The sequence below is a fragment of the Eleutherodactylus coqui genome, chromosome 6 (genome assembly GCF_035609145.1).
Source record: "Eleutherodactylus coqui strain aEleCoq1 chromosome 6, aEleCoq1.hap1, whole genome shotgun sequence".
Lineage (NCBI taxonomy): Eukaryota > Metazoa > Chordata > Amphibia > Anura > Eleutherodactylidae > Eleutherodactylus > Eleutherodactylus coqui.
In genome coordinates, this window is record NC_089842.1 from 104,879,307 (window position 1) to 104,906,949 (window position 27,643).

General features: G+C 43.6%; 1 protein-coding gene across 5 annotated transcripts in view; it reads right to left on the reverse strand.

The window, feature by feature from the left end:
- The window catches only part of ACOT7 (acyl-CoA thioesterase 7), a 176,990-nt gene that overhangs the window by 73,203 nt on the left and 76,144 nt on the right, over positions 1–27,643 (reverse strand). For all 5 annotated transcript variants that reach the window (XM_066607329.1, XM_066607327.1, XM_066607331.1 and 2 more), the window contains 2 exons: positions 22,718–22,809; positions 11,028–11,142 (listed from right to left, as the gene is read on the reverse strand). In XM_066607329.1, the coding sequence (XP_066463426.1) occupies positions 11,028–11,142; positions 22,718–22,809 (207 nt within the window). The remainder of the gene's footprint in view (positions 1–11,027; positions 11,143–22,717; positions 22,810–27,643) is intronic.

The window sequence follows — 27,643 nt, forward strand, 5'->3', positions numbered from 1 at the left end:
TTGTCAGACTGAACCAATCTCAAAAGCTGCAACAAAACCAAAGTGGCTATTGAACGTATATGAATAAATATCTGATAGGTGGTGATTTGATGTCCAAGACTTTCCACTATTGGGGTAATGAGGGTCTTTCACTTCTGCCCCACATTTTTACTCCAGAAAGAAAAAACTCAAGCATCTCTCTATTGTCATTTATGTTTAAGTTCCTGAAACAACCAAGCGTTTCACTAGTCTCATAAACTGCAATGAAGATATCCACACTTATGCATGGCCTGATCTATTCCTTTCTGGAGTTTCATATAGATATAGGGGTCAGGAGTCCCCCATTCTGCAAATATACGGGTCGCAGAGATGGCAATATTACACTTTCTGCTCCCATGCTACACACCACGGTTCCCTCAGACATTGAGAATACATAACAGCAGCCATCAGACACAGACAAGCAGATTTATGATCAGATGGTTGTGACCTCAGGTTGGTCCCCCCCCCCCCCCCCCCGGCTACTCCAGAGTGATTGGGCCACCTTAAAGTGTTGTGCTGGAACAGTACAACAGTACTAGATTAGTACATGTCCTCCCTGGGTATCCGGTATGTCAGTGTGAAAGGAACCCACAGCAAGTTACCCCACAGAGCGCCTTTACTTTGTATCCTGGTTCTTGGGAAAGAATAGATGTTGGAGGAAAACCTGCAGCTGTTTAAGAGAAGCTAGCATAATGCTAGAGGCAGAGGTTGTCTAGTTAAATACAGCTGGCTGGACACCTTATGGCACAAAAATACAAATCCCAAGCAGAAGTAGCCAAGGATAACACTGGGGAAAAACCAGGATCAGCAAATAAGTGGATTCATTTAAAAATACTAAACGTTCATCCAATTCTTCCACTACTTAAGAACTCTTTAATTTCCAATGTAAGTTTCCATTTTGTTGTAGACCATATGATATTTTCATTAAACTTTTTATTCGTTTTTCATACACTCAGCTAAAACAAGCATCAGAATATCCGTTTAGTGATCACTTACCTTTCTTTTGTCTGTCTGAAGCAATAGCATTATGAACAAAAAAAAAGACATATCAGTATTATAAGCAAAGGTCTTCTAAATACTGCAAAATTCTTTTAATCTGGCATTAATAGGAACTAATAGTTTCGGGATTCTATTACATTCTGGACTATCAAACAGTGTTAGATGAGCAGCCCCAATATCATTTTTACGGGAACTACCGGGAAGACCAAAATAATCGGTTACTAAACATACTATAAAGGTATTACCACCATGGACATTGCATAGGATATCTGATTGGTGAAAGTCTGACAAATGGGACCCTGCTATTGGTCAGCAATTCGGTCTCGAAAGCTGAACAGAATAAAGTCATCCCTGGTGGTTCCTACTAAGCAAGCCTGATAGGTAGTGTTGGAATGCCTACAGGTTGTGTCCAAGTCAACATGTGAATAAACACCTTTGAAGTGCCGGGAGAAGGTAATGGTTTTTAGAGTTACAGACACAAAATCCAAAGCAGAACTGCATCACAAACTTTAATAATATTTGATTGCCATTGATTTGATAGCAACTTTGTGTTACCGGAATACCCCTTTAAGTGAGAAACAAAAAAATCTCAGATAGAAGTCAGAGTGATAATCCACAGGTCAGGCAGCAATGACAGCTTCAATCTCTATCTAGTACAGATTAGACTTTCTGCTATATAAATGACCGGTATTTTTTGTATTACCTACCAGTGTCAATACCCACGGGAACGGCAATAAACACTGGCGCCAGCTGTATACAAGATCTGGTTACCACAGAGATCTCTAACTTCACTCTCAAGGTACAAAGTAATAAAACGCTCTATTTGGAACATCAGATCAGATTCATGTGGTTTCTGTTTACTGGAGTCTTAATAGAAAATAAAACCTAGAAGAATTGCCGATGACGCCCGTTCCCTCTGCGACTGGTAGATTTAGGGTCTCAGTTTATAATACTGGATTTAATTTGGCATTTTTTTTCCAAGACAACCTACAAGCTTTACATGTTAAAGTGTCTTATAGCTATTGAATGGTTTCAAATCTATAAATTAATAGAAAATCAATGCAGTTTAATGTAATTTTTCTACATCCATGATGGATACTTTAAATGCCTGTTTAGTGGGCAGGGCTGAACCTCCTGGTTCATGACCAAATGAAGAGACCTGTTCTGGTGAAAGCATATTCCCATAATACACATTTGTGGCATATCCACAAGTTCAATGCTTAAGATCTCATCATGGAGACCCTCACCTATAGGAAAATGATGGTCTCGTGAGCCCTGTTTCACTGCTTCAAGCCATCCTCTCTGCCTATTAGTCAATGGAGAGGTGGTGGCTTGGGCTTGGCCCTCTTTAATAAAGTATATTGGCATTAGGAAAGAGACAAGCAAGCAGCAGAGGTTGAACCCAAATCTATCAGGCATTTAAAGAAGGCTCATGGAGGCGTGGCCAAGCGGATGCCGAGATAGGTCGCACCCGGTGTGGGCTCCCGCGTTCCCTACCTTAATCGCAGTCCAGAGGCACCGGCAAGCGACAAAAGGAAGCGCTCAGACAGCACATGGGGAAGAGGAGAATCCCCCGATCACAAACCGGCACGCCGGCCGGCGGGAAAGGCACGCTAGAGCGCTTCTTGAACGGAGCGGGGGAAGAGGCAGCAGGAAGAAAGATGGCGCCGGCGCCGGCGGAAGCGCGGGCTCCGGAGCCGGCAGAAGCGCGGGCTCCGGAGTCAGCAGGAGCGCGGGCTCCGGAGCAACCTCCGCAAGCACCAGCAGCGGAGCAAACAGAGGACCGCGTCCCACAGGCAGCAGGAGAGAGAGGAACAGCAGCCGAAGTAATCAAGGGCCAGGAGAGCTGTGAAGGCACCTCAGCAGCAGGGCGACCAGAAGAAAGGAGGTCCATGCAGAGAGGGGGCACAGTGAGTACTCCGGGCAGCAGCCCATACACGCAGTACAGCTCACCTTCCCCCACACCTCGGTCCCCCCCAACTAATAGCAGTGAAGACATAACATGGACACACTCTCAGTCCCCCACAGCTAATAGAGGTGAAAACACTGATTGGACACACTCTCCCAGGCCCAGCACACCACCCAGTCAGCCTCTTAAAGGGGCCAGAAGGCCCCCAGACAAACCAGAGGAGGAAGCCTGGAAAAATCGCATAATGGCGATACCGACAAAAAGTGAGCTCAGTGAGTTTTTCCAGAGACTTGAGACATCCAACAAGCAAGCACTCGAGGGTATACGCTCAGACATACAACATCTTGGCCACAGGATAGTGCAAGTAGAAGAAGCACAAGAGGGCACAGCGGCTGTATTAGAGACACATAGGCAAGCAATACAAGCGCAAGCCGATCAAATAACGGGCCTCATTATGCACATCGACGATTTGGAAAATCGGAATCGACGAAATAATCTCCGGATAAGGGGTCTACCAGAGGAGATAGAGGGAAAACACCTAGATGCTTGGGCGCAGGCCTTTTTCCAACAGCTACTCGAGCGACCAACGGAAAGCCCAGTAGAAATCGATCGAATCCATAGAGCCCTAGGACCCAGACCCACTGACCCTAATAGACCCAGGGACGTTATATGCAGGGTCCATTTTTACAGGGACAAAGACGCGATCCTCAGAAAAGCCAGGGAGAGAGGGGACTTGCAACACAACGGCAAACCCGTTATACTCCTCCAAGACTTGGCGCGTCATACTTTGCGCATGAGAGGAGCCCTTAGACCCCTGCTAACAGTATTGAAGACACAAGAGATCCCATACAGATGGGGGTTCCCTTTCTCACTATCGGCCACAAAAGATGGGAAAACGGCCGTTTTTCGTAACCTAGGTGACCTTCCCAATTTCCTGGGGACATTACAATTGCCGATGATTGCCCTGCCAGACTGGCCTATGGTCCCAACAGTTGTTGCCCCAACATCCCAAGAACAGTGGCAGACCGTGCAACCAAAGGCCCAACGAGACAAGCGAACCCACACGGATAGGAACGCCTGAGTCAACAAGGCCCACACACAGAAGGGTTAACTGACTCCATCTACGTGGACTCTTCCAGTTGTTTCCCCAGACGACCTCAGATCCTGGCAGAGACTCAGGCTTATATATTATGTTGTCACACAAGCTCACGCAACAAGATGGAGAAGACATCAGGCATTACTGACTGATAGCCCTACAACAAGACCAAGCCCGCAGGACTCTCCACAGAGCTGATAGTTCTAAGCCGCAACTAAGATCACTTTTCCTCAACTCACTTTCCTGTCCCTACTCTCTATTTTACGCTGTCAACCGTTCCTTCCCTTTTTAAAATAGAGAACAACGCAAGATAGTCCCCGGTGCCTCGGGATTTTCATCCATGGCCCCGAAAAGGGCCAGTAGCAGCTGCTACACGCAGATCGCCCAGGTGGGGGACGCGGGGGCTCGGCGAACCTCTTGCCGGTACCCCCGCGCTTCCCACAAAGGGTGACCAATCGCATTTTTTGCGAATACTGGCTACACCCAAGCCAGTAGCTCACCCAGACAGCATGCGCTGTATCTTAGCGCAGCGCAAGGCTTCGAACCGTAAGCCTTTTTTTCTTTACTCTCTTCTTTTTTCCTTCATGCTTTTTTTTTATTTCTAACAGTATGCTCTCTTCACCCATGTTCCCCTCCCCAGTCCTCCCATCCTCCCACCCACCCCACTACCCCCGACCTCAGCCGAGACAGCTCGCAGCTCGGCAAAATGGATGACCTCACATTTAGTACCTTTAACGCGAGGGGATTGAATAAACCGGCCAAGAGGGGGCAGATCCTGGACCACCTACACCGTAAGAAAGCTATGATAGTCTTTTTACAAGAAACCCATTTCCAAGAGTCCAAGGTGCCCAAATGTAAACACCGCCATTATACCTCCTGGTACCATAGCACGCATCCCACAAAAAAAGCAGGAGGAACGTCCATAACGATTCACAAATGCCTGCCACATAAACTCCTGTCCTCAGAATCCGACAAGAACGGGAGATTCCTGTTCCTAAAAATTCAAATAAATAACGAAGTCATAACTCTGGCTAACATCTATTTCCCAAACCAGGGACAGAAAGGTTTCGGGATCCGGGTATTGGGGGCTCTGGCGGCCTTCGCAAAAGGATCCAACATCATTCTTGGAGGAGACTTCAACCTCAGCATGGACCCAGACCGTGACTCCTCGGGGGGTAAGTCGGGGGTTCCCCCCTCTACAGCACACAGAATCAAAACAGAGCTAGCCAACCTTAAACTTGTAGATTTATGGAGGACACTTCACCCCAGAGAAAGGGATTTCAGTTTTCATTCACTAGCGCATAACAGTTACCACAGGATAGATTATCTATTTATATCACATGGGCTATTAGATAGGAAACCCTCATCATCAATGGGCTCTTTCGTGTGGTCAGACCACGCTCCAGTCTGGGGATCACTAGCTAATGGGCAAAGAGACAAAACGAGCTTTAGCTGGCGACTAAATGATAATTTATTAAGAGACGCGGTCTGTCAACAAGAAATACAGCAAACAATAGATACCTTCATAACCACACATGCGACAGACACTACCGCAGCCCCCATGAAATGGGAAGCCCTCAAGTGCGTCCTCCGGGGAATTTTTATTTCACACGGAGCACGTCTTAAAAAATTACGAACAGCCAAATTAGAGTCATTATTGTCCCACCTAGGCAAATTGGAATCGGCTAACAAGAGAACCCCAAATACTAACACCGCAGCTGAGATCTCAGCGACCCGAATGAACATCCTTAATATCCTAGACCAGGCCTCTCTTTGTCAACGTGACAAATTCAGAGGAAAGTTCTATGAATTTGGGGACAAATGTGGCCAGGGACTAGCAAGGGCAATAAACCCCAGATCTCCGCAGACCTATGTATTTGCAGTAGATAAACCAGGAGAAGGGCTGGTACATGACAACACCAGAATCCTAGACAGCTTTCATACATACTATCAAAAATTATATAGTCTGGGAGAAGAACAGAGGGCCACCAAGAGAGATCCCAAGACGGAAAGGGACAATTACATAAAAGCCTATGCCCCCAGGAGCATACCCCAAGAGGATAGGCAGGCAATGGAGGCCGATTTCACACCCCAAGAGCTGGAAGAGGCGATCGGCACCCTGAAAGCTGGCAAGAGCCCGGGCCCCGACGGATTCACACCACGTTTCTATAAAACATACGCAGACCGCCTGGCCCCCCTGATCCTGGAGGCGTTTAATGCAGTCTCCAAAGCGTCCCCCTTCCCAACGCAAGCATTGCAGGCGATCATAACGGTCTTGCCAAAACCCGGAAAAGACCCGGCCAATTGTGGTAGTTATAGGCCAATCTCGTTATTAAATGTAGATACCAAGTTATTTGCCAAGATGTTGGTGAGTCGCCTGCAGCCCCACATACCGGCCTTAATACATGGAGACCAGGTGGGCTTTGTCCCGGGTAGGGAGGCAGGGGACAGCACTGTACGCACACTAGCACTCATATCTAGAGCTATTGGATCAAGCACTCCCTTATGCCTTCTCTCGGTTGACGCCGAGAAGGCTTTTGACAGGGTGGAATGGGGATTTTTAGAAGCAACATTAAAGAAGATAGGACTAGGTACAAGGTTCCTGGAATGGATTATGGCACTCTATAACAACCCCTCAGCGAAAGTAAGGGTAAACGGCAAGCTATCCAAACCAGTACAAATCAAGAACGGCACGAGGCAGGGCTGTCCCCTGTCTCCCTTTTTATACATCATAACAATGGAGACACTGGCAAACGCGTTGAGAGCCAATACAGACATCCGGGGGGTACAGGTGGCTAACAGCGAACAGAAAGTGGCCCTATATGCAGACGATCTGCTACTGTATATATCAAACCCCAGGATAGCCCTACCCAACATCTTGGAAGAGTTTCGGCGATTCGGCCGTCTCTCCAACTTTAAAGTAAATTTAAATAAATCGGAAATCTTAAACATAAACATACCTGAAGCAGAAGAAAAGGTCATGAGAGACACCTTCCCATTCAGATGGAAAAAAGACAAGATCAAATATTTAGGCATAATAATCACCCCCGACACAAAAAACCTCTTCCAAACAAACTATAAACCACTCCTGACTAAGCTCGAGAAAGATTTAGATAATTGGCGGGCGGCCCCTCTCTCCTGGTTTGGCAGGATTAGTGCCATAAAAATGAATGTCTTACCCAGACTTCTATATACACTCCAAACTGTACCTATAAGACTGCCAGGGGCCTACTTAAACAAAATTAGGAAAATAATGATGAGGTACATTTGGGGAGGGAAAAGGCCAAGACGCAGCTGGAAGATTTTAACTGGCCCTAAGGAAAAAGGGGGAATGGGGATACCCAACATCTCACTGTACTATAAAGCGGTACTGACTAGACGGGTATTGGAACTCACACGGAATGGAACCCAGAAAAGGTGGGCAATAATGGAGCAGGAGTCAGCCCCATGTAGAGGGGCAGGATTAATATGGATCCCAGGCAGCAGAAAGTTCAAAAATCAGGGACTCTCCCCATTCACAGAAGAGATAATAGCAGCATGGATAGGACACGCAACTAAGTCAGGCATGATAAAGAGACCAGGGCCACTGACCCCGCTAGTGGGAAACATAGATATTCCAACTTTCTATAATGGCTCCCCTGTTGTGGACATCCTGATAGGCGACCACCCAGAAGAAATCCCTAGAATTAAGGACATGTATGAAGGAAACATCATTAAACAGCTGGGAGAGATCCTGGGGGGTAGGGACCCACCGAGGGGAGCTTGGTTTCAATACCTGCAGATATGCCACTATATTAGGTCACTAGGTGGAGCGCAGTTGCTAGAAGACCCTATGACGCCCTTTGAAAACCAATTTATCACCAATAGCTCAGTCAAGGGAAGGGTGTCGGAGATATATCAATTCATGGTAAAGGAAGGCAATAAGAGGATTGGGATCGCATTAGAAAGGGAATGGGAAAGGGAGCTGGGCAGTTCCCTACCCGAGGAGTCATGGAAAAAAGCCTATATTCTAACACACAAAATCAACATATCAAGCAAAATACAAGAGCTAAATTACAAGATCCTGACAAGGTGGTACAAGACGCCAGCGGAGATTGCCAGAATTTTCCCCCAATACCCGGACGCCTGCTGGAGATGTCGGAGAGAGAAGGGCACTTTTTTACACATTTGGTGGTCGTGTTCTGGGATCTGCCCCCTCTGGCAGGAGGTCAGTGCACTCTATTTGTGGGTGAGTAAAATGAACTTAAAGCTGACACCAGAGCTCGCCCTACTATCAATGTTCCCAGGTTCCCTCTCGCAGGCCAAGAAGTCACTGTTACGGTTCTTCATCATAGCAGTAAGACAGATAATCCCCAGGAAGTGGAAATCCACCTCGCCACCCACTAGGCTGATGTGGCTGGAGGCGCTTGACAACATACAACACTTAGAAGAATTGTGCGCGGAAGACGAGATGAGACGCAGCAGCTACCTAGCCACCTGGTCCATATGGATCATGCACCGCAGCGCACCCGAAGCATTAGCGTGGGTGGCGAACGGGACCACTCCTCCACAACAAACCTCACCCAACATACCGTGAGTAAACCATAAATTTAGTAATTCACATACAATCGGCAAAAGGTCAGACCCCCCCCCCCCCCCTCCCTATATCCCACCCCCACATTACCCTAATTTCCCTCCCTCTCCTTCCTTATACACATGAGTATGTTTTATACTTCCCCTCCCCCATTTTCTTTCCTTACTTCTTAATTCTGTTTCATCATAGTTTGATGTTTTCACAAGAATTATTGTTGGTAACGTAATCAGTTTAAGCAAGTACAAACAAACCAAGACAAAGTTATTTTTCTTTTTCAGTATGTTTATTAAATTAATATATAGACTTTTCTATGAGACATTGCAGTGTCAAAACCTGACCATAGTGGATGATGTTATTGTTGAGTTTATATGCATAAAACAAATAAATACATTTTGAACCATAAAGAAGGCTCAACCTCTCTTCTGATCAGCTGGGTTGAGTGCATAGCTTGCAGCCTCCGACTCACTAACTGTATCGCACCTCTTCTTTTTTTTGTACACCCACCATTAACCTCAAGTGGGTGGTCTCCTCTCCTCACTGTCAATGGATGATGTCACTCAGCAGAAGAAACCTGACATCCATTCATATCGATTCAAAGCTCTGGAAGCCAAATTTAACAAAAGTCGGTGCAGTGGAACCGAAGTGGGGGGGATATACAAAAAAAAAGGTGAATTACAGTCAGCGTGGGTGTGGTTGCAAAGTTAACTGGACCCACTGATCAGAAGACGTGACAGGTCTTCTTTAAAGGTATATCCTGCGGATATACTACAAATATTTATAATGGAATACCCCTTTAACACCTTTGCACGAGGTACAAGTAAAGAGTACATGTCCGCTACCTGTACTTATTTGTGAAAGGTTCTCTTAAAGAAGCCTTAGAAGGAGGTTTATATGGCTTGGTTATAATGGTTAATTTTGTGCTGGATTTCTAAACATTGTGAGCCATCAAGAAATGGAATAGGATAGTGATGCCTCTATTAGATAGTGCAATCTGTAAGGGTGCGGACCAAGGCAACTTACTTACCCCTTGTGAAATGTTGCTAAGCAACATCTGTACGACTGCCCAAAATCGTTTTCACTGCTAGAAGTTTAAAGCTAAATGAAATTAACGGGGAGGGAAAAGTTGCTTTGGAAGAAAAGAGATCTTTCATTCAAAAGTGTTATCATCTCCAAGCCATTCCTCATACTTAAAAATTATTTTTGCTTCTCGTTCTGACGCCTTCTGCTTGGCGTCTTCGCATTTTACATTTTTCTGATAAAGAGAGAAAAGCGTGAGGCTTAATTTGAATGGCATAAAAGCATCTATAGACTTAGACCAAACATAACCAAGAAGGTCTCGAGCTACAAAATAAAGGTCATACTTGTCTCTAAAGCAGGGAAACTGCTTAGATCAATTCGCTTTTCGTCACTTTTTATACAGCAGTCAAGTCTGCAGACATAACAACTTGACAAGTCCCTTGTAGCAGAACAGACACTTATCTTTTGACTTGCAGCCTTCAGCCAGAAACGAGGAAAGTTAAAAAAAGAAATCTACAGAATACATTCAATGCAACTAGATATTAGAACATGGGATAAAAACTTTATTCTGCAAGGGTAGCCAAGTCCTGCTAATTAAACACATTACTTATCCCCATTAGGGCTCAGTCACACGGGCGCCGATCCGCCCGTGTTTCTGCACGATAAGGTCATTGCACTGCAGGTGCGGACGACTCTCCGCACCGGCCAGAAGAAAGAACACATGGCCGGCAATGGAAACGGTCATGCAGAGAGTCGTCCGCACAATCAGGAGGCTGGAATCGGCACACGTCATGGGGCGGAGCTACGCGATGACGCGTAGAAGGGGGCGGAGCCAGAACGCCGCTGCTGCCGAGCCGAGCCGAAGGGAAAAGACCCATCTGCGCAAGCGCGTCTAATCAGGCGATTAGACGCTGAAATTAGACGGACCATGGCGACGGGGACGCCAGCAACGGAGCAGGTAAGTGAATAACTTCTGTATGGCTCATATTTAATGCACGATGTACATTACAAAGTGCATTAATATGGCCATACAGAAGTGTATAACCCCACTTGCTATCACGGGACAACTCCTTTAAGTCAATTTGCCAAAGTATTGGCAACCTAGAAGCAGTGGCAATTTATTCTCCAGAATCTACATTTTGAACCTGTGGTGCTTGTACCCCAAGGGGTATATGCCTTGTCTCGGAAGGGGAAAGGGGAGTGAGAGATACTTGATTTGTCCCCATTCTGTTATTTTACCAGGCAGCACCATGTATGATCATAGGCTTGGGGATACATTAATGCAATTATTTTTATTAGAAGGTACTTCGCTTCGGTATGTTGAGAAATATGAAACTAGAACAGAGGTTTCCAAGTCGTGGTGTGATGTAGACCATACTTTGTATAATAGAAAGTACAACACACAAATATCTTACTTTGGCTAACGACAGGCATAAAGTATTCGCCGTTCCTCTGTTTGGTTTCTAAACGTTCTAATTTCTGATTTTCGTATCTCTTCCTTCCTTCCTCTTCTTGTTCTGGTTTCCCGTACTGCAAAAATAATTCATTTTATTATTTGCTAAAGATATACATTCTGTGCAATTCAGAAATGACTGATGTGACAAAAGAGACAACTACAAATATTACTAAAAATAGAAGACAGTAGCTACATTTTTTCTTCTTGTGGACTTATTCTAAGACAACGAAAGAGTTGAATGGAAAAAAAAGGATGACCAATAAGATGAAGACTATTCTAGAAATCATGATGACAGCTAAAATCATAAAGTGCTACATTTTCTTCATTCTACCAATCCTGTGGCTTCCTTAGAAGCATGGTTATTATTATATTTTGAGACAACCCTTAAAGGGGTTCTCTGGTTGCAATATGAGTTTTTAAAATGTGATCCAAATTAGTTAAAACAATAAGACCAGTGGTAGCTAACTGTCCTCAGCCCCGGCGACCCAGCTCTGCGTGTCATGGTTCTACTAGTCTTTGTTGTGGAATGGACATCACATGACCACTGCAATGGTTGGGTGCCATTCTCCGGACATATCTGCGCACAGCATCTGGCACCTAACCGCTGTGGCCACCAATAGGCTGAAGTGGTCACATAGTGTCCGTTCCACAACAAAGACTAGGAGGACCGTGGGGCTGTAGCACTAGATTAGGGTTAGGGAAGTACAGCTGCTTTTACTGTTTTAACAGATTTGGATCAAATTTTATAAACTCCACAGAAATGCACTCTCAAGCTCCTGCTCACAACCTGAAGGTTGTGGATTCACCCCACGTGGTTCAGATAACCGGCTCAATGTTGACTCAGCCTTCCATCCTTCCAAAGTCGGTAAAATGAGTACCCAGCTTGCTAGGGGAAGGTAAAGCGTTGACTGGGGAAGGCAATGGCAAACCACCCTGCAAAAACAGCCTAGAACACGTCACGATGTGACGTCACCAAAGGAGTCAGTGATAACTCGGTGCTTGCATGGGGGGGACTTTACCTTATCTTATAAACTTCTATTGTAACCAGACAACCCCTTTGACAAGTTAAAAGTCCTAATTTATTTGTGCAGCTCTTTACCTTATAAGAGACCACTGCATCTGGACCAGCTCTGCATGATTTTCTTATTTGCTTATGCAGCTCTGAAGCAGAGGCTAGAAAGGTTACCAGAGTAATAATGGAATGCACATCGCTCATCGCTAGATCAACTAAGACGCTGCCTAGACTTCTTCCCAACTAGTTTAACAATCTTTTACTGGGTGAGTCACAGCTGTAATACTATCACACTTCTCTCAAGAAATAATTTGTGCACTTGGTCTTTTTCCAAATACAATATAAAATAACACATTGTCAGCCTTGTGATTTTGGTCTATTGAAGAAAACACATTTTTAACCAGAAAACAAGGTGTGAGAACTTCAAGAGGAAAACAAAAAAGTTCACATCAAAGCTGTGCACTACATCTGTCAAAGACATCAGTATACCAGGGAAATATCAGAGAGCAGCACGGATTGGGCAAAATAAATGTAATCTGTTTTTATAATGGAAAAGCATATTTTTGTCTTTTCCAAGTACCACAAAAGTGAACGGCTATCAAGGTAAACTCCCATATGACACAGCGGTTCTTCAGCCCTTTGTGGGTTTCAAATTGACTTTAATACTCTCACAAAAGAGCCAAAAGTCTAAACGGACTGCAATGACCCCTTGTGAAAGAAGTGTATGTCGGTTGATCTAGGGATTATCCGGAGTGCCATTATGGAGTTGGGAAGGAATTTTTCCCCCAAATGGGTTAATTGGCTTCTGCCTCATTGGGTTTGTTTGCCTTTTTCTGGATCAACGAGGTGGGGTGGAAACAGGCTGAAATAGTTGGACATTGTCTTCATTCAGCCTAACATACTATGTTACTATCTTATGCCCCAGTAATACACAGAACACATGATGCACACTTGCACTAACCCACTGAAGACATGCTACTCATGCTGGACATGTAGCATGCTCTTGCACTGTATATGTGCGACTCACGTCCTGAACACATTCCTTACATTTATGACCTCCGAGGATGGCACTTTGGATCTAGCTAAAAAGATTAATAGGGAAGGAAAACGTGACATGGACACCAAAGTCTCCGTTTCAACGATTAAACCCTAAAGTTCCATCCAGGTTTCCATTTCTATGCAAATCTTGGCATAAAAGGTGGAAACCAAAGACAGAACCATAATAGAGATGAGCGAGCATACTTGCTAAGGACAATTGCTCAAGCGAGCATTGTCCTTAGCGAGTACCTGGCCGCTCGGAAGAAAAGGTTCGGGTGCCGGCAGGGAGCGGTGGGGGAGTGCAGGTGGGAACAGAGGGGAAATCTCTCCCTCCCTCTCTCCCCCCCGCTCCCCCTGCAACTCACCGCTCACCCACGCCGGCACCCAAACCTTTTCTTCCGAGCGGGCAGGTACTCGCTAAGGACAATGCTCGCTCGAGCAATTGTCCCTAGCGAGTATGCTCGCTCATCTCTAAACCATAACCAATTCTAAAATGTAATGTGAAAGAAGCCCAACGCCATTAAAGTAGACGCTTTCCACTTTCGCTAATCATTTACGTTAGAAGCTGGTTACAAAGTGCTGCATTTGGGTTAATTTGTACGTATTTTGGGCCATTTCTTACAGAAGGGGGCTGGATATAAAATAACACACAATCTGATTTTCAAATGTTGATTGATGTCTTGCGCCATACCTATATATACTGCTTTCAGGGGGCAATTCAAAATAGATTTCTCAGTTGACTGAACCCAATCACAACAACTAAGTAGAATGGGCCAAGTCCCCTTCATTGAAATGTCAAAACCACTGAGAACCTACTAGGTTTCTTAATGCGTTTGACCAAAATACTCTTGAATAAATCTACAGACACTATGCCGTGTGAGTAGATGAAGCCCAAGTTTAGCTATGGTGGAAAGTGTAATGCAGATGTACACATACATCACAGAATGTAGACATGGTGATTAGAGATGAGCGAACGTACACGGTAAGGCCGATTTCGCAATCGAGCACCGCGATTTTCGAGTACTTCACTACTCGGGTGAAAAGATTCGGGGGTCGCCGGGGGGCGGGGCGTGGCGTGGTGGAGCGGGGGGTAGCAGCGCGGAATAGGGGGGAGCTCTCTCTCCCTCTCCCCCCCACTCCCCTCTGTAACCACCCGCTCACCCACGGCGCCCCCCGAATCTTTTCACCCGAGTAGTGAAGTACTCGAAAATCGTGGTGCTCGATTGCGAAATCGGCCTTACCGAGTACGTTCGCTCATCTCTAATGGTGATAACTGGGTCAGATGTGAGATGATTTGCTCTTATATACAAACTCCCAGTGTTCACTGCAGCGGAAAACTTTAATATTTTTTCCACCAAAGTGTATTTCTCTGCTTAGCTATCAAATGAATGCTGTGATGGAAAAATAGAATTTATTTGGCCAGAAAAAATAAAATTATCACCAAAAACAGAAAAAGAAGGTAATTTAAGTCACTCAAAGATTATACTAAAATCTCACTTTTTTTGGATATCTATTAAAATAATTAATGTTAGGATATCCTGATACAGATGTCACCACCCATGCACTGTAATCCATGATAAATGTAGTAATCATAATCCATAAATACTAAAGCACAGCATGCCTGAATGCATCATTCATATCAAATATATAAAGGATTCTCAAAAATTCATGTAATTATCTCCAAGTGTGAAAGGCAACAGATACAGGTTCCTTAGCAAATGCATATAGTAATTCATAAGAGGAAATTAATTTATGGTCTCTGAAATGCAGGCATGAAGACTAAGTCTTCATGTTCACTGGCAGATTTAATTTGCGGAATCCGCGATCAGGCAACCACGCTGGAGATCCGCTGTACTAGTTACCCATAGAAATGCATGGAGCTTCCTCAGCACCACGCACACATATGGATTTGATTAGCAGATTCAGGGTGTGGAAAAGAAATTGCAGCATGCTCCATTTTACCGCGGATTCTGCGCGGTTAGGCTCCATTGATCTCTATGGAAGCAAGTGATCCGCAATGCATCCGCAATTCAATTGCGGATGCATTGCAGATTTATAGGCAGATACCTCTCTGGTTGCTTGGAGACCAAGCAGGGAGGTGGGGAGGAGGGGGGGCAGTAATTTTGGACTTGCGTTTTTTTTCCGCGCAGAACATCCGCTGTGCTTCTGCGCAGAAAAACTATTACATCCGCAATCACTGGTAAGCATTTAGAAATTATTTCCGCACTGACTCGCAGGTCTTCCATTGTGGAAATCCATGTCTGCATGAGGCCTAAATCCACATTCTTAACAAATGTATGCTGTGCCAATGATCACCTCCTTTCATTGATGAAAGTTACTCATCATAATAATCCATATTTTTATCTTCTTCTTCCATCCATGGGTAAATAATCTAAGTCATCAGATATTCATAAGTCATAAAAATTCTTAAATGTGCCCCTCCAGTGGGTTTCCAAATATCGTCATTCGTTGATAACCGCATTGCTAACTACCGGATTTCCTACTTGGGTACTACACCAGACAGGATAGATGGAACTGCCAATAAATCTCACTGGCTAGAGTTCACTTCTGTAACAAATCAAACACCATTTCAATGAGAAGGGTATATTTAGCTATTCCACTTCTATGCTCTTATGGATAACCACTGTATCGGTATCCACAGAGATGCTTGTATTCATTTCGGAAAATCTGTACCTCCAAGATGGCTATGTTATATAAACTTCCAAGCACTTTTGCCATATAGTCCTTGCCTGCCAAAATATAAAACAGCCTCATCGGTATGCGAGCTCCGCCATGGCTCGTTGCGTTGCCGCCAAACACCCGTACATGGAGATCCTAGGTCAGAGTGGGTAGTGATGTCTGATGAACATCTTACATTGATCAGAACGCGAATATCTGCGCTCCCTCTAGAGTAATGTATAGGGAGAAACATGGGAATTTACATACATAGCTATCCTCGTCATTTAAGAGAAGATATGTAAGATAAAGATAAAAATATGGCTTATCATGATGAGTGACTTTCACCAATCAAAGGAGATAATAACTGGCACTTTTCGCACTTGGAGATAATCACATGAATTTTAGAGAATTATTTACATATTTGATATGAATCATGCAATCAGGAACGTTGCGCTTTAGTATTTATGGATTATAATTATTACATTTATTTATCATGAATTACAGTGCATACGTGGGGAGGTCTGTTTTAGGATATCCTAACTTTAAAAGATTTCCGTGGAAAATACTTTTAATGATGTATCCTCATAGTAGGTCATCAATAGTTGATCAGCTGGGGTCCGTGGCTCTGCAGCCTGACCGATCAGCTGAATGTGTGTCGCTGACAGTGCCGCAAATACACAGGGGTTGCAATGGAAGCCACTGCTCCAACCCCTGTGTAGTGGCTGGTGCTTGTAATTGCAAGCGTAGCTCTCACTGAAATCAATGGAAATATTTTCCCCAGAAAAGCCCTTTAATTATATTAATGAGTATTCAATAAAGTGAGGTTTTAGTATAATCTCTGAGTACCGTTATGTACCTTGTTTTTTGTTCTTGGGTGGTTTGGGTCTTCATAATTAAAGGATGGCACCACAATTGTGTTTCCTCAAGCCCTTTTGTTTTCACAAAGAAATAAACTAATCATCAGACCGGGACTAGAGAGCAAACGTGGATTTCAGATTTCTGCTAGAAGAATTTGGTTGCTCACGCGCATTCCCGATCCAGATTCATTCCAGTCCTAACATTCAACAATAAAACCTAGTTTGGACAAAAGAGATTTCATTTTGGTAGACATGGAGTATGGGAAAGTTTCCAGTTGTTGCATAATAAATATTAAAGTTTGGAAATTCTCAAATATTTAAATTGTTTTCTGTTCCTTCTAAATTCACACAGAACAATTTGCTACATATTTTATTTAAAGGAGAATCAACATGGTTTAGTGATGCAAAGATTTACAAGGAAAGTTCACTTTTTACACCTAAGCCCTACACAGCTGGTTTCCCACAAGAATGAATATAGGTCGGTATTACAAATTCCATACAACTTCCATATTCACCGGCAGTAACCCAAACTAGTGGGATCTTCGGGATCATAAGATCAATGGTTGGCGACAGGGGCGTAACTATAGAGGGTGCAGGGGATGCGGTTGCACCCGGGCCCAGGAGCCTTAGGGGACGCATAAAGCTTCTCCTCTCCACATAGGGAGCCCAGTACTATAAATAAAGCACTATAGTTGGGGGCCCTGTTACAGGTTTTGCAATGGGGCCCAGAAGCTTCAAGTTATGACTCTGGTTGGCGAGGGATTTATGGCCATAATAGGGGTGGACAAATTCACTATACTAATTCACGCATTGCATGGTTACCGGTAACATCAGTGCCGAAAATCTGCAGCAACAACAAATAAATGTGCTGCAAATATGAATATCTGCATGGATTTGTTCCATCACATGTGGGTTGGATTCTGAAAACCACATGTTTTTTTCTGTAAATTGTGTGAACTCACTCAGTCTGTGCTAGATTACTTTTTACATAACAGTCTATGGGGGATAGAACAGCAAGCTCAAGTTCTGTGGAGGCCCTCGGCACACCATGTAAGGGACCTACTCCCTCAATACTACTAAGATGAATAGTACCATACAATGCCTAAACAATACCACCCTATATAGCCAAGTACCAAGTAGTTCCAAAATAATAGTGTTTTACAGTGCCTACATTATGTGGTAATACCAAGCTTACATAATAATGGCATATATGTAAGTGTTGTACAGATAACACCATAATCAGTGGTTTGTGATGAATATTCATAAAGGGGAAGGGACTTGTTATTTACATACTTATTCAGCAGTGCTTTCGAGTAATTATTTTTTTTTTTTTTTTTTATTACCGCCAGCAAGCTGGGTACTCAGAAGGATGAAAGGTTGAGTCAACCTTGACCTGGCTACCTGAACCACGCAGGGATTGAACCCGTAACCTTCAGGTCATGAGTGAGAACTTAGGACTGCATACTGCTGCCTTAACATTTTGCACTACACGAGGCCTGTAAAGGACATTTAACTAGAGTCATACATGGTTAAAACAGCACCCTTTAAGAGAACCTGCTATGTTGACCATGCAATCTGATCTGCTGACAGCATGTGATAGAGCAGGTGGAGCTGAGTAGATTGATATTTGTGGGAAGAGATTCAGTATAACTGTCAACTTATTCATTGAAATCGCTCTCCTTTTTATGCTTAGGAGTCCAATGGGCGGTCCTACCAGTGATTGATAGTTATCTCTGTATGGACACTGATACAGCAAAGGCTGTCATTCACTGAACAGGACCGCCCACTGGACTCCTAAGCATAGAATGAGCCAGGATTTCAATCAGTGGGTTCTACTGAATCTTTTCCCATAAAACTATATATCAATCTGTTCAGCTTTCACTGCTCTATAACATCATGCTGGAAGACTGATTAGCATATTCATAGTGACAGCTTCACTTTAAATACTTGTCCCCAGTAACTAAGGACAATACAAACATTTCATTGACAGTGTGAAAGGACCACTCGACTAAACACTGCAGTTGTTTAGGCATCTACTGTGGGTTTAGCAGCAATTACTACTTTCCTAAAGGCACCCAAAAGGATCATTTTAAATTTGCTCACGGTGTCAAAACTACTGATAGAATAGCAAAACTTTCAGTCAGGATGCAAAAAAGTCACTAAGACAATGTGATTATGGCACCTTTATGCAAACAGCAAATCAGGGAGGGCACATTATGGCTTGGCTACTATATGAGTAGCAACTGCCCTGCTGGCAGCGGTGTATGGGGTCACTATATATATGGGGGGCTATTTCTTGCAGGCAATGTGTATGTTAACGAGCTGTGCTTGCGGATTCCTTATGGTTGGAGTACTGTATATATTGCACTCTATGACAGACACTATATATGTCGGCACTGTGTATGAGTGCTTTCTGAAACAGTATATGTAGCCCTCACTTTCTGTAACAATGTGGAGGTACTCTGTCAGGTACCATGTATTGATCACTCTGTGGCAGGCACTCTCTAGAATGGAGTAGGGCATGTATGTTGGGGAGATAGGAAGAGGGGGTGTATTATGCCTAGGGGTCCACAGCTATGTTTCCTGCCAATGGCTACTTCAACTGACATCACATTACGGTACTATCCAGTGAACTCACTTAGGATTTTATATTTTTTCCTACTGCGGACCATAAATCACATTTATTTGTCATATCAACCATCGTAATGTGTTTTGCTTCCCAAACCCTCGTAAGCAAAGATGCTGAGCTAAACGACTCGAAACACAGATTCCAACAAGCCCTCTAGTCTGAAATCTCTCCTTTAACCCAGAAATTCAATCCTGCTCATTTCACTCAGCTCAATTATGCAATTAATTTGCCCATTTTCCAGCTGAAATACAGAATTAAACTTCGGTGCCGGCTTGCTCGGGTTTCATGCTGCCTTTTTTTTGTCACTGAAAAGGTTTCTTGCATATAAATTCCAATGGGAGATCTTAGTGAAGTCGTTTGTTCCTGATAGCAAACTCTAATGGTAAATCTACCAAGATCATTTCTGCTCGGATAATATGCCTATATGGTTGTAAAAATAAAAAGAGCACATTAATTATCAGCAATGTCTCGGGAAGATGACGCCCATGACTCTATCAAATAGGACTACCTACGGTGAGCTCAGTTGGGTGGCATCTGTTATGACTAGTTCTAAAGGCCCATTTGCACTGAAAGATGATCGCTCAAAATTCGCTCAAACGGCAGTTTAAGTGACAGTTTTCAGTGATCACTTTGCATAAACTATTAAGTAGCTAATTAACTACTTACCAGTTTATTAGGGTGTAAATGAAGGCTTCTGCTGTATGCCGATGACAGCAGGAGCGCTGTTATCTGCAAACAGCTGCTTTGTTCTCGGAGCTGTCAGCAATATCCCGCTGAGAACTCTGAGCAGGATACCTGCTGAAAGAATACTATCAGCGGTATCCTGCTGAGAACTCAGCGTGCAGTGCTGATAAGGCTCATCGCTAAGTTTGCTTAAAGTCAGCGATAAACGAATAGTACAAAAAAAGTGCACATTTACACACAAAGATTATCGCTCAAACGATGGCTTTTGAGCGAATTTTGAGTGATAATCGTTGTGTCTAAATGGGCCTTAACTCTTGACCTTCTTCACTCAATCTTCAGTACCTTGTTGGACTGAATATTGAACAACCTTTACCTGGGACCTATTTAAATCAGTGTCCACTTATTCTGTCATTTGCTATCTGCTTTTGCTGACCAGCTGCTTATTCATGACTACAATTCTGTCTACCAAGTATGACAAAAAAGCTTTCATGGCTACTAGAGATGAGCGAGCACCAAAATGCTTGAGTGCTCGTTACTCGAGTCGAACTTCCCGCGATGCTCGAGGGTTCGTTTCGAGTAACGAACCCCATTAAAGTCAATGGGCGACTCGAGCATTTTTGTATATCGCCGATGCTCGCTAAGGTTTTTATTTGTGAAAATCTGGGAAATTCACAAAAGTGATGGGAACGACACAGAAACGGATAGGGCAGGCGAGGGGCTACATGTTGGGCTGCATCTCAAGTTCCCAGGTCCCACTATTAAGCCACAATAGCGGCAAGAGCGCCCCCCCCCCCGCACTGTGAGCATAAAGATCGTTCTCCTCTGCCACAGCTGTAACAGCTGTGGCAGAGAAGAACGATGTTAGCCCATTGAATTCAATGGAGCCGGCAATACAGCCGGCTCCATTGAAAGCAATGCGCTGCGGGCGATCGCGGGATGAATTGTCGGGAAGGGGTTAAATATATAAGCCCTTCCCTGCAATTCATCCTGAAATGTGTAAAAAAAAAAAATATATATATATACTCACCTTTCCGCTGCAGCCGGAGTTCAGCTGCGGCCGCCGGTAGTTCTCCTGAACTGCTTCTCTATACTATTCAGCAGCCGAGGCTTTAAAATTCCCGCCTGCTGAATGAGCTGCCTCTAATTGGTCACAATCAGATTGGTCCCTGCGCTGAGCCAATGAGAGGCAGCAGTCACTCACCCATTCATGAATTCATGAATGGGTGTGTGAGTGAGACCTGCCTCTGATTGGTCAAGCTGTGACCAATTAGAGGCAGCTCATTCAGCAGGTGGGGATTTTAAAGCCCCGGCTGCTGAATAGTATAGAGAAGCAGTTCAGGAGAACTGCCGGCGGCCGCAGCTGAACTCTGGCTGCAGCGGAAAGGTGAGTATATATATATATTTTTTTTATTTTTACACATTTCAGGATGAATTGCAGGGAAGGGCTTATATTTTTAAGCCCTTCCCGAAAATTCATCCTGAGATCGCCGGCAGCCCATTGCTTTCAATGGAGCCGGCTCCATTGAATTCAATGGTCAGTGCTCGTTTAATTGAGACGAGTACCGCGTGGTGCTCGTCTTGAGTAACGAGCATCTCGAGCACCCTAATACTCGAACGAGCATCAAGCTCGGACGAGTATGCTCGCTCATCTCTAATGGCTACACATCTCATTATCCACTACCTTTTGGTCAGATACACTAGCCAAAGCTATGTTAAGTAATTTACCTGGGACAGATCAGCTCACGCCCAAGTCCTGAGGTCAACATAGAAGTACCAAGTGAACGCTTAAGGACCACAAATGCTATTATATATATGTGTCCCCAAAAATATACATCCCTCAATAATGGTTATCTATGCCCCTTTTAAAAATCCAAATAAGATTAAGTAAACCTAATAATAAAGCTTTTTCATGTAGTGTGTAGACACCCTGTAGGTGTATATACAAATATATACACACATACATTTTATATATATATATATATATATATATATATATATATATATATACACACACACCATATGTATAGACATTATATTATATATTAGTTGATCAGGTGAGAGCAGGATGCCTTTGATAGGAACAGATCTCTGTAGGGTACAGGTGGTGAAGGAGTTAAGAAGACTCAATAAGTATTTTATCGGTTACATAATTGTCCTCCACTTTATCTCTGGAGACTCCTTAACGTCTAAAATATTTACTGTGTTAGAAGCAATGCATCTGCCAATTACGGATCCGATTTAACAGCTGCTGCACAAAGGATTTCTTCCAAAGCCGTTCTGTAATTTCCTGTACCCACAGTGTGGTCCAAAGATTGAATTATCTTCATGTATGATAAATCCACAGTGGTCAATATGCTGCCTCATCTATGAAGAATCTCACTACCCACACAAGGGTTTTGTATATTAGTAAGATATAGGATGTTGTCACCAAGCTTTCTGCAGACCATAAATTCTATACATTGTACACTGATATAGAGATATTGCCTGTGTGTCAGTTTTTAATGTAGTTCTGGAATTCTATTAATGAACCAGAAAGCCCCGGATGAGCAAAGATATAGGTCCCTCCCACCCATAAAGGAGAATGCCTGAAGCTGTTCTTTACTGTACGAAATCTTGGGAGGACAGATTTGCATCTCCAACTTACAAAAATCCCTTTAAGGTTATAGACTAGGAATGCTGGGGTTTGTAGTTTCACAGCAACAGAGACCATTGAGTTACAACATGCCAAGTAGAGAATATCAAAAAATTACCTGTATTGGAGGAACTGCAATGATTTTGCCCACATTTGTTAGGGAAAGTGGGACATACCACAGGGTTGCTCTGTTGGTCAGTCTATTTGCCCCTGAAATAAAAAAAATGGTTTATAGCATAACTGGTGACTACATAAATATTTTCACAAATTCCTTAGAATCGGTCATTAATAGTTGATTGTCGGGATCGACTGCTTGGGATCTTCGCCGATCCACCAGCACGCTGTCAGTGCAGCTGGGCCAGATGACAGCATTGGTGCTCAGGGCCGAAAGTATAATAGAAGGCATGGCTCTCAATGATTTCAATAGGAGTGAAGACATCTATTTTACTTTCGGCCCTGACCACCGATATGGACGTCCTCACTGCAGTGACAGAGGGTCAGCTGACTGGCGGGGATCCTCAATTGCGGATCCCCACTTATCAACTATTGATGACCTATCCTGAGGATTTTGCACATTAACAAGGCTAGATCCATGTGCGATACACACGAAAAACAGCATAAAAAAGACAGATATTTTGACGCTGCTTTTAGAGGCATAATTCACATGGAAAATTCCGCAGTGTGAACGTATCCTTAGGAGGAAATTCTCACCCACCACTATTACACTCACTAAAACATTTCAAAAAGGTGCTTAAGGCCCACACAACGACTATTGCTCAAAATTTGTTCAAACGATGGTATATGAGCAATCATCGTTGTGTGTAAACGCTACGATCGTTTACTCTTCGGCTAAATGATGATTTTAAGGTGAGCTTAAAATCCATCGTTCAGCCGAAGAGATAACAGGGACCGCATGCTGTGTTCTGCATGGGAGTCAGAGATTGCATTGTATTCTGCCGACATCCCTTGCGAGAACAAAGGAGTTGTGTGCAGAGATCAGACCACATGCTGTGCTCTGCAAACATAATCTGCAATCATAATCTAGCTTTAACGCAGACAAGCGCGATGACGACGGACGCCCTTTGATTGACATCCATAGGGACCAATCATAATCCAGGTTTAGCGCCGACAAGACGGGGGTGTATTACACTTACGACATACGTCATAACGTAGGGTTTAGCGGTACCAGATACAGCGATACATAGTTTCTACTATGGCAGCACACACTACACATGGTTGGGCACGCCTACTTACTGAACCTGACGAATGGGATATCGCCATAACTAAGTAAGGATCCTATATATAGAATGTATGTTTTTTATGTCATTGTGCTTGAAAAAGTCGTCCTGCATGACGACGAAACGCGTTGCACAGTATTTGCCTTTAATAAATTGATGACCTAACTAGAAGTGTGTGGAGCCTGATCCTGGTGACGAGGTCTGGGTAGCGTGGGCATTTTTTACCTATTTATCCATCCGAATTACTTCTGAGTGGGTCCCACTGTCCAGTGGGACACAGAAGCCCAGCAGCTCATCGGACACACCGGGGGATTTATAAGCCTACGTGGAAGTGGAGGTGTTGGTGAGGCTTCTTTACAGGAGCACTCGCCAAACACCGGGTGAGTCTATCTTTATATCTTCATCTGTAATACTCCCCTAGAGTATTTCACTATATATAGCAGCACAACTCCAAGCCATCACGGGTAACGCTTCCCTGACGTATCTTGAATTGCATCAGAAGGGAAACATACAGTTCCCTGCATTAATGGGACTGTTTAGGTCCCAAATTAATATTCTGGATTAATAAAAGGACAGAAAGGAATTGGTTATGTCCTCATTCACACATGAGGAGTATATACTTTTTTTGGTAAATTTTTGGTTCATCACATACTTCCAATCACTAACCGTGAACATCTAAACACTTCAAAAAAACTAATCATGTTTTTAAAAAAATAAATTAAGTGAACTCTCTACTTCTGGACTTGTGAGATTCTAGATCACATAATAGTTCGGTGCCAAATTATCAATCTGGCATCCAATAATCCACATAGTAACATAGTATGTTAGGCTGAAGGGAGACAATGTTCATCTAGTTCAGCCTGTTTCCATCCCCCCTTGTTGATCCAGAGGAAGGTAAAAAAAAAACAATGAGGCAAAAGCCAATTAGCCCTTTAGGGGGAAAAAATTCCTTACCAACTCCATAATAGCAGTCAGAATAATCCCTGAACCAACGTTTGAAAGTTCCCACCTGACTCCAAGAGCTGGATCAACAACCCGCTGGTCACCTAATGTCTATATCCTGTAATATCATAGCGCTCCAGAAAGACATCTAGTCCCCTCTTAAACTCCTCTATGGATTTTGCCATTACCACATTCTCAGGCAGAGTTCCACAGTCTCACTGCTCTTACAGTAAAGAACCCTCTTCTGTGTTGGTGATGAAACCTGCTTTCTTCTAGACAGAGGATGACCTCTTGTTACCGTCGTTGTCCTGGGTATAAACAGATCTTGGGAGAGATCCCTGTATTGTCCCCTCATGTACTTATACATGGTTATTTGGTCGCCTCTTAACCTTCTTTTTTCTAGAGTAAATAATCCCAATTTGGATAGCCTCTCTGGGTATTCTAGTCCCGTCATTCCATGTACTAGCTTAGTCGCTCTTCTTTGAACCCCCTCCAATACCGTAACATCTTTCCTGAGCATCGGTGTCCAGAACTGTACGCAGTATTCCATGTGAGGCCTGACAAGTGCCTTATATAATTGGAGAATAATATTCTTGTCCCTCGCCCCTATACCTCTTTTAATGCACCCCAAGACTTTATTTGATTTTGCAGCGTCTGATTGGCATATTTATTGATACATATGAGATGCCAGATTTTATGCACATACAAAACAAGCAACATATCCTTTTCTAGCTTCATTCGAGAACGAAAACCAACTACAACCCTCTAGAGTGTTATTATGAAGCAAAAGCTATTCAAGTACCTGGGCACTGTACCATGGGTATTAGATAGCACATTCATTAAATCTGCACTGGTTGCTAAAGTTTTAATTAAAATTCAATAATGAATTTTTGATTAAGTAGGAATGTCCCTTGACAGTATCATAAAAAGAGCTCATTAACTCATCTATTAATCTATGAATTAAATCGTATCATAAGCTTCCTTCCTTGCCATGGGTTGTGTTACATTGGGTGTATGATAGGAATACTAGTCAGATATTGGGGGGATGTTACACCAACGGAGACTGTAGCTGTAAATAATCACTTCTCCAGTTACAACTGATCTTCTAAGAAGACATATATAGTGTTATAAATGCATACAATATCAAAGTGCTAACGACCACTTGTCCGTCCGTGTGTGTGTGCTGTGTGAGTTACATGCAGAGCCTGACAATACCTGCGATGATGTCATCATCATGTAATCACTTACTGGCTCTTAGCTCCGCCCCCTGATTACATGATGATGGCGTCATCACAGGTCCTTTATTCTCCTTGTGCACTGAATGAGGGATTATGGGCAGATTACATCCCCCACAAACCCCTGCTGCCTGAGGTGCTATGGATACAGCAGTACTCAGTCTGGAAGTTTGTACCTGATTGTGAGACAGCTGGACACCTGTGTGGAGACTCCAATAAATGTCACCTCACAAATTTACACATACATAGATTGTGTGCTGACAGGACATGTGATCATGTCACCATCATGGATCAGTCACATGGTCCCTGAGCCGCATAAGGGATTATGGGTAAACTACATCCTCCATAACCCCCCCCAGCCTCAGTTGCTATGGATACAGCAGTACTCAGTTTGGCAGTTTGTAGCTGCACACCTGTGTGGAGACTCCAATAAATGACACCTCACAAATGTCCATATACATAGTTGGCGGTGCATACTGACCAACAACATTGAAGCATAGTCCTTCACCACTATCTTCACATCTCCTGAATGATATCCTGTCATCTCAAGTGCTAATACCGCTAACACCGGTCCAGCCTTCATCTAATCGTGAACCGTTGTCCAGTGTTGGAACAAAGCATTGCTGCATCGCTGTTGTGCAAACATGTCACCACAGAGGGTTCAACACCGCCGTGAAGCTAATGCAGCTTACATGACACAGCAACAAGCCACGATTTCACCTCAACCACCAGTTGAAGTTCGTAAATCACATGCAGCTTATATGCAAAAACAACGAGCCAACATGTCTCCTCAGCGAGCTGCTGAAATCTGTAAATCATGTGCAGCTTATGAGCGAAAGCAATGTAGCAGAGCTGTGTGTGTGACACACATGTAGCAGAAACACTGGTACTCTAATTTTCTAATAATTACTATTCAATATTTCATGTGCTATAAAAATGACAAAAAATTGCCCCTCTTAACACCCGTTTACACGGTAGGAGAATCTTTCAAACGAATAAAAGATTGACAGTTTTAGCAATCATTTTGCATGAAGTGTTAACAGATACTAATGTCTATTAACACTTTATCACCTTCATTTGCGTATAAAAGGGCCTCCGAGAGCAGTTTGCAGGGTCCAGCATGTGGGCTGGGCTCTGCACACAGCTGCATTATTCTCGCACGGGCTGTCAGCAGAATACAATGTAATCTCTGGCCCCCGCCTAGACCACAAAGTGTGGTACCTGTTATCTTCTCTCTGGCTGAACAATGGATTTTAAGCTCACCTTAAAATCATCGTTCAAACGTAAAGTGAACGATGGCCGCTTTTACATACAACGATTATCGCTCATTTGCCATCATTTGAACAAATTTTGAGCGATAGTCGTTGTGTGTAAATGGGCCTTTAGATTCCAACCATAATGAGATGTGCAAACCATGTGTGAGTTGGTTGATTTGCGACAATGTGACCTATGTCTAAAACCAGTTATTTGGTTTATGTGCAAACAGTACGCCAAGGTGTTACGAATGGTCTTAATGGTTATGTAAATGCCTCCTATGATGGTAAAATTATTTTCTTAAGATGGAGCTGGACATAATGTGAAGGCAGTCACAATGTCTCCAATCTTGGCAGGCCTACACAGAAATATTTA